This window comes from Vulpes lagopus, chromosome 14 (genome assembly GCF_018345385.1).
Source record: "Vulpes lagopus strain Blue_001 chromosome 14, ASM1834538v1, whole genome shotgun sequence".
Classification (NCBI taxonomy): domain Eukaryota; kingdom Metazoa; phylum Chordata; class Mammalia; order Carnivora; family Canidae; genus Vulpes; species Vulpes lagopus.
In genome coordinates, this window is record NC_054837.1 from 7,619,482 (window position 1) to 7,627,478 (window position 7,997).

General features: G+C 54.0%; 1 protein-coding gene across 1 annotated transcript; it reads right to left on the reverse strand.

Moving 5' to 3' along the window:
• Positions 1-546: 546 nt before the first annotated feature.
• CH25H (cholesterol 25-hydroxylase) lies at positions 547-2,336 on the reverse strand. Its single transcript, XM_041729118.1, has one exon. The coding sequence runs from the start codon at positions 1,894-1,896 to the stop codon at positions 1,084-1,086; it is 813 nt and encodes a 270-aa protein (XP_041585052.1). The 5' UTR covers positions 1,897-2,336; the 3' UTR covers positions 547-1,083.
• Positions 2,337-7,997: the final 5,661 nt, after the last annotated feature.

Sequence of the window (7,997 nt, forward strand, 5' to 3'; positions counted from 1 at the left end):
TAAGAAAAGTGAATACCCCAAAATCCCCAGTTGCAGAGCCTGCAGCAGCTGCGAGGGTCACTTATGCTAGAAACATCCATAAAAACAAGGGCCGACTCAGAGTCTCCTCTGTAGGTATTACCCCCTCTAAGGCACACGCTCGCACTCGCCAGTTTTGCAAAGCAAGGCACTCTGCTGATTCTACACATCCCCCCACACTGCTTTCCTCCAAATAATCAAATGGTTGAGCGGCGTTAATTAATCTCTCTAAAACTTGAGAGGGTAATTCTTTGAGTTGCTTGTTACACAGACATCAGCTGAAAACCATTCAGAAGAACAGCGGTTCTCCCTCCATGAGATTGCTAGACCCAAACAGACAAACTGACCCCTTCTCCGGCCTGTCTCTCCTACACATCCCCCCAGAACACCCCAACAAATCCCCTACAGAACACCCCGTCACCCAGATTTCTCTCGGCCCGTGGCTGATGGAGGCTCTGAGGGACACCTGCCACCCCAGCTCCCTCTTCCCGTTTTCATATTTCAATGCCAGTGAAACAGCAGCCAGTATTTGTTTGGTTTATGATCTGGGGTTTTTTTTTCTTTTTTAAAGTACAAATAATAATTCTTTCAATATAAATATACAGTCATATGAAAAAATACTAGAGTTACAACAATTGCGATCACTGTCCAGCAGGAACATATTTCATTGCTAATAGAGTCAGAGATCCTATTCTCCATAAAAATATGTCATTTTCACCTCTTTCTGTGACACGTGTGAGCACAGCCAAGTTCTTGTCCTACAATCGAGTCCTTTGTGAGATGATTTAAATATGCCGGTGATGAGTGTCTAACATACCCAGGAATCAAGGCTATGGAAGTGAGCTAGAATTTCAGTCCAAGAATACAACTGTCATAGACAAGGATGATATAAATCACTTCACCAGACGGTGAAAACACCTCGGATTTCACCCATAAATCTCCATCAGGCAATAAATTACTTACAAAAAAACCAACACAGAACAGAGCAGCCTGGGCATGTTTCTCCCGACTGGAGCGTGAAGTGCCCCGGCCGTCGAGCACCCCGGGCACCGGGAGGGCGCCGGGTCACTTGGCCGGAGCGGACCGCAGGGTCCCCAGGATTCTGTCCCAGTGTGTGAAGTAGGGGGCGAAGTTGCAGTTAAACTGCGAGTGGTGCAGGTCGTGGTGCGCCACGCCGCCGTACCAGCCGAAGGGCACCAGCCTGTGCGTGGACCAGGGGAAGTCGTAGCCCGAGTGGTCCTCCACCGACAGCCAGATGTTGAGCAGGTGGAAGGCCAGCACGCTCAGCGGATGGCACTGCAGCAGCGCCACGTTCAGCACGTGGAAGAAGCCCAGGGAGAGCAGCTCCCAGGCGCCCATGTACTGCGTGGCCAGCGCGAAGGAGGCCGCGTGCTGGTGGTGCAGCTTGTGGAAGGTGCGGTACAGCCAGGGCACCCTGTGGTGCAGCACGTGCCAGGCGAAGACCTCGGCGTCGAAGAGCAGCAGGCAGCCCAGCACGTGGCGCGCCAGCTGCGGCAGCTCGGGGGCCTCTCGGGGCCAGGGCGCGGGGCCGCGGGCGCAGTGCAGCAGCGAGGCGGGCAGCAGCAGGGCGGCGTGCTGGCACACGGTCCGGCCCAGGCAGGCCAGCAGCTGGCGCGCCGACGGCCTGCAGTCCGGGTGCACCTTGTAGCGCCGCAGCGCGCGCACGCGGGGGCACAGCAGGTCCAGCAGCACGAAGGGCAGGCAGCAGCCCAGGTAGGCGGTGATAGAGAAGAGGACCGCGAAAGGCGGCGACTGCGCCAGCGCGGCCCGGGCGCGCACCTGGTCCCAGAGCGGCTGCAGGAGGAGCTGGCCCGGCGGGCCCAGGACGAGGGGCCCCGAGCTGTTGTGGCTGCTCATGCTCGGCTCTGACGGCCGCGCTCGCCCGCCGCCTTTTGTGGGCGCCGCGGCCCCGCCCCGGTGATGTCAGCCGGGTGGTGTCAGCCGCCCCGGAGACGTCAGCCCCGAGCTAGAGCTGGAGCTGGAGCTGCAGCTGGAGCTGGAGGAAGACCCCCCAGGGCCGCCCCGGGGCGCATCTCCGCGGCCCTGCCCCGGTGAGGTCAGCCTCCCTCGCCCCCCTCCCTGGGCGGGGCTGGAGCTGGGGCCGGAGCCCGACCCGCGGGAAGACCCCCAGGACCTCCCTGTGCGCGTGGCGTGGGGAGGGGAGGGTCGCCCCGAGTGCGCGCGGCTGGCGAACGGCTGCCGCGGGGTACTACGCGCGGCCCTTCCGCGGGTCCGCGAACCCCGACAGCCGCATTCCTCCGCGTCCTCACCCCAAACAAGACGCAGTGTTTCCGCCGCCGCCGCGGCCACCGCCAGGAGCTTTGCGATCCGCGCCAGTCCCTGTGCGTTTCAGTGCAGACGTGTCATTTTCTCTTTTTTAAAAAAATATTTAATTAACTAATTGATGAGAGACAGACAGGCAGAGACCCAGGCAGAGGGAGAATCAGGCTCCCCGCGGGGACCCCGGGGTCATGCCCTGAGCCCCAGGCAGACGCTCCACTGCTGGGCCCCCGGCCCTCCGGCGTCTCCGCGCTTCCATAGGGGCGCACCTCCTGGTGGATCTGAGCTGGCGGATGTGAGCTGGTGGATTTGAGCTGGCAGATCTGAGCTGGTGGATCTGACCTGCTGGATCTGACCTGCTGGATTTGACCACCTGCGAACTGCACATCCTTCCGCAGGCGGGAACCGCGGAGCGCCCTGGCGCGCGCGCCAGGGGGTGCGGCGCAGGTAGAGGAAGAGGACGGAGGGCGCGACCCGCGAGGAGCTCTTGCACCGGCTCCCCCGCGCACGGACCCCCGCGGGGCGCGCACAGGCCGGCCGCTCCTCTCCGTGGCGTGCAGGGCCCCGACCCGCATCCCGACAGGCAGGCCCGGCGACTGGGCAGGGACGTGGGCTGTGTGGCTTCAATTCAAACAAACAACTAGAACAACAAACCCCAAAACACGCAGGTGCTGGACTTGAACACCCAGAGCCCGCCCGGATCTGGCTGCAAAGCCGCTGCACCCCCCACCCCCACCCCGTTCCCTCCCGGGCAGCGGCCTCCAGGGGCTGCAGGTGCAGCCTAGGGGGCCCACCCTGCCCCCTAGACCCCATTCCCCTGACCGCGGCTCCCCGCTCCCCGCCTGGGGCCCAGCGGGAGGCGGTCGCCCTGGGCGAGGTCTGGGGCCTCCCCAGGACCTGCTAGGAAACCACCTCCGCCTTTGACCCGGGGTGGCTGACCCAAGGGTCCCCTAGAGCGTGGAAGTCGGGGATGAACGTTTTGAGGGTGGAACCGCTCCGAACTGATTCTAACTTTGCCTCTCGTGTCCCTGTGAGGCTGGGGTACAGCGCACCACTTCTCGAAGCTTGCATTTTTTTAATCCACCCCCCATCCTTCCCCACCGCCGGTCACCATCTCATGAGGTTCTTTCAAGCATTAAAATGGGAAGACAATAATAATTAAAGAATGTTTGCCAGGCATTACCTAAGTGCTTCAGTTGAAGTGATTTCATCCGGACTGGGAACCCCAAGCTGCCCAGAAGCAGCGTGGCTATCCACGCTGTGGCCCTACAGGGGCAAAAGCAGAGTGTCTGGCACACGGCAAGCTGGCTAAGGAAGACACATATTATTTTAAATGTGTGCTCCACATTTCACCTGAAGAACCGAGGGAGTTTACAATGAAAATCAAAGAAAATCACGTAAAGAGAAATAAAAGGATAATGCCACATATTATGAGGAAAGAATAAATACAACAGAAATATAAACCAGTTTACGGATCCAGAAATATAACGCTCTATGGGATGTGTACACATATGCATATGATAAACCATAAGCCAGTTCATAATACACGGTTATATATTGAAATCTAGTAATGTGTTGGCTGCTACGCATATACCCTAAACAAGCCAGTTCCCAATTCAGAACCTCCTGAGTGGTGTGTGCCCCTGCCCCGCCCCTGATGGAATACACTATTCCCTAGACGCCCATTCCCTGGGGCCTCAGCCCCTGGCCATGCTGCAGCTTTGTTTTCTTTAGAACCTCAGTGTGCCAGACAGAGAACGTTATGATATTCTGCTTGTATATTGATGAGACAGAGATTCAGAAACAGCTCTGAGCTTCTTGACCATCAATGCAAAAACAGGAGGAGGGGGGGATTTTCTGACTGCTTGGATATCTAGATGGTAGCAGAGCTAGGAACGGCGCAGGCCCCTGGCCTCCCTCGCTGGCCAGTGTCTAGTTCGCAGGCAGCCTGTTGGTTCAGGGCTCCTCTTCAGTCCCCCACCCCGATCCATTGCTCAGTCCAATTCACCTTTAGGGCAACCCAGGGACTTCCTTCTTTCCCAGTCCTTGCAGACATGGCTTGCCCTTGAACTTTGCATGGCTCAAGCAGCATCTCAGAGGAAAGAGGATGGGCTTGGTCTCCTTCACTCTTAGACCCTCGGCGCGCCCCAGGATGGCCAGAGCTCACTTTATCCGACTTTTCGAATGAAAGGATTTGCCCAGAGGTAAATCATCACTCAGATTTGCCCTCAAAAGAAATTAAGTCAACCTGCAAATTTCCATTCAGCACACGCTGTCCTCTTCCCGAGGTCTCAGCTATCATGCTTGGGTGCTTTGGATACTCTTGTGGATTTTTTCAGTGGGTGGCATTGGCCAACGTGCTTCATTTGCACTTAGCTGTTAGGTTGCTATCAGGACTGCCCCCTTTGTGCCCCCAGCTCCAACCAAAACCTGTTCTTTGCCTTCTTTGGTTCTTCCATCCTCTATCACTAAACCTGTTTGAATATTCTCCATGGGCCAATTGCATCAAGTCCTGTGCAGTAAAACTTCAGTTTCCTTCCGCTTGGCTCAGGCTCTCCCCTCTTGCTCATAGAACTTCGGAGAAGAGCCACTGGCGTCCCTGCCTTTCCAGCCCGTCAGCTGCCTGGGACAGAAGTCGGTGTCTGCTATACAAATGCAACCATCTCAGGGACGTTAGTCAGTTATAATCTCATCGTTGTCCACTCAAGGTCATAGGGAGGATGCAGAAAAAGTAAGCATGACCTTACGGACAACAAAGACAGCATCACGTAATGGACCCAAATAAAATCGAACCCTATTTAGTCTTGACTAGAGTGGTATCATTTCCTGAACTGGCAAATGTGCACCTTTAAAAACTTCCATACACAAAACAGATTGAACAGCTTGCTGGGTCTTTTTAGGGCAGAGGTACCATCTTTTAGGGGTTCTTCCCCCAGTGCCAAGCATTATACCTTGCATATAGTGAGTGTTCAAAAGATATCTGTGGACTCAATGCCACAGATCTTTGTTTTTAAAGATATCTTTGTTTTTAAAGATACTAGCTCTAAATTGAAGCTTAAAAGTGAATTTTTTTTTTTTTTTTTAGAGCACTGATTGATGTGGTTCAGCTACTTACCTACTGGGATGGTTTTCCATAGAGGGGGTATTTACTGGGTTCTAGTAGTATTAGAACTTGGGCCATACTATTTTTGTGCTCTTCCAGTTGACTTTGACTTTCTGTGTATCATTTTTATCTTGGCATGGTCTTTCTGACAGGGTGGTAGGACAGGATTCCTTTCTTCTCCAGCTACCCTGGAGATCAAATCACGTCTATGAGTGCAGCTATCAAGTCTGTGCGTATTTAACATACTCTCGAAGTTATTTGGTACTACTCACCAGAAGATTCTGGATACTGTCCCCACCTCCACAAATAGAACATGTAGTTGGGGGACCCCTGGGTGGCTCAGCGGTTGAGCGTCTGCCTTCAGCTCCGGTCGTGATCTCGGGGTCCCAGGATCGAGTTCCACGTCAGGCTCCCTGTTTAGCAGGGAGTCCGCTTCTCCCTCTCCCTCTGGCCCTCTCCTAGCCTGTGCTCTCTCTCAAATAAATAAAATCTTTAAAAAATAAAAATCAGAACAATTATTGACATCTAATATCACCTTTTGGGGGGGAGGGTGTCACATTTTGAAAATATCTCCATAAATTAAAAAATAAATGAAGTAAAAAAATACAGTGTATTTTAAATACTTACATTTAATGCATTAACCCCTCTAATTCAGACATAAAATGATCTCCATTATTTGAAGATAGTATCAATGGTCTAAAGTTTGGTCCTTCCTAAGTGTGAGGCCAGGCCTTGCCCACTTCCCCTGCTTGTCTGAGGCTCCCAGCACTCTCTTACCCATTAGGCATATTTTTAGCTTCATGTTGCATTTGGGGCACAGCTACTCTTTGAGGACATTTTTCAGATATTATGAGTTAGGCAATAATTGGTCATAATCCTGGATAGAAATGACCAGAGACACGGTTGTTCTCACCAGTCCTCAAATTACCAAGTGACTCTCAGATCAAGGACCTTCTCTGCTATCGCCACCTGCCGCCTGAGAGGGGAGGGAAAGCCTCCTTAGGGAGAGATTTGGAAGCAAAGCCAAGAGAGCCCTCTGATGGCGACGGCAAGAAATGACTGTGTTCTTAACCATTTGGGGGTTTTGCCCCGGGTGACCACAGCATCTTAGAGCCCAAGTTGGGTGCATTAATTAGTCTTCTTGCCCTGGAGATCTCTGGGTATCTTTGGTGCTGCTCAAAGGAATATATATCAAACCTAGTTGAAAAGAAGAGTCAGACCTCCTACCAACCTGTACCAGGACCTCTTAAGGGACAAGCTCCTCTCCACTCAACCAAAGATAAAGCAAGACTGTTTTGTTAAACAATAAAACAGGGGCACCTGGGTCGCTCAGTCCATAAAGCATCTACTTTTAGCTCAAGTGATGATCCCAGGGTCCTGGAATCCAGCCCCGAGTCTGGCTCCCTGCTCAGCGGGGAGCCTGCTTCTCCCTCTCGCCCTGGCTTATGCTCTCTCTCTTGCTCACTCTCTCAAGTAACATCTTTAAAAAACAATAAAGCTTTTGTAATTAAAAAAAAAAGGAGCAAAAAAGTAAAATAAAAAATAAAAAAAAGGAGCTATGCAGTGATGTCAGGAACAAGAGGCCACCAACAGAGGCAAACGTGCAAGGTGCCAGGACTGTAGCAGGAACAGCTATGCAACGTCTAGCCTGCCCCACACTGAAGACAACGCCCCGGAGGAAAGCCTGGGAAGGGGGGAAGCGATACACATGCTGGTGGGAGGGGCCCTACGAATCACCCTGCACGTTCGTGTAGTGTCGCCCAGTGCCCAAAACTCTACTGACTCTTTCTCCAAGGCACAAGCGGAGCAGAGACCCAAGTCCCCTGCGATGGCCTGAAGTCCTTGCGTCTGGGGCAAGCTGTCGCCCACTACTACCCGAGGGCAGCAGGCAGAAGCACCTGCCCAGCTCTCTCCTCCCAGCCCTGCCCATGCATCCCATGGCTGCTCAGCCCAAGCGGTTGCTTTGGCCCAAGGAGAAAGGGCGGCATGGGGGGGACACAGAGCCAGTGAGGAGCAGCACCCTCCCAGGCACCTATAGCCTGTGCCTCTGGTGCCACTGGGGTCTTTTGTGGTGCCATGAAAACACAGGCTCCGCTTCAGACCTCAGCCCCTCCCAGGATATCACTGTGCATCTAACTCCACTCAGCTGACTGGTGTGGTCTCGTTCTCCACACTGCTTGTCCGTCCACGGGTACATATCGACTCGCTTTATTCCAGGCTTTTGCTTGACTCTGGGCCTATAGAAATGGGTAAGATGGCTCTTCGGCCCTCAAGCACACCGAGTGATGGAGAGATGGCGCCAGATGCCCCCAGATCGATGCCTTGGGGACCTGATAGCATGAATGATTGGTCTCTGCCAGCCTGGCTGCCTCCTGCAAGGGAGGGGTTAGATGGACAGTCCCTGAATCCACGGTCCCTCCTGCAGCCGGCCACTCCCTGAAGATGGGGGTCTCTGCTTGGTCTCCATCTGACCTCACAAGCTCAACGGCCCCTGTGGGGTAAGGCTGAGAGCCACTGTGTCCAAAATATCCCCCATGCCCCTTAGGTTCGCAACCATTCTCTCCTTACCATGGGA

Coding starts and splice junctions, on each gene's coding strand:
- CH25H (XM_041729118.1), bottom strand. CDS start 1,896: ATGAGCAGCCACAACAGCTCGGGGCCCCTCGTCCTGGGCCCGCCGGGC.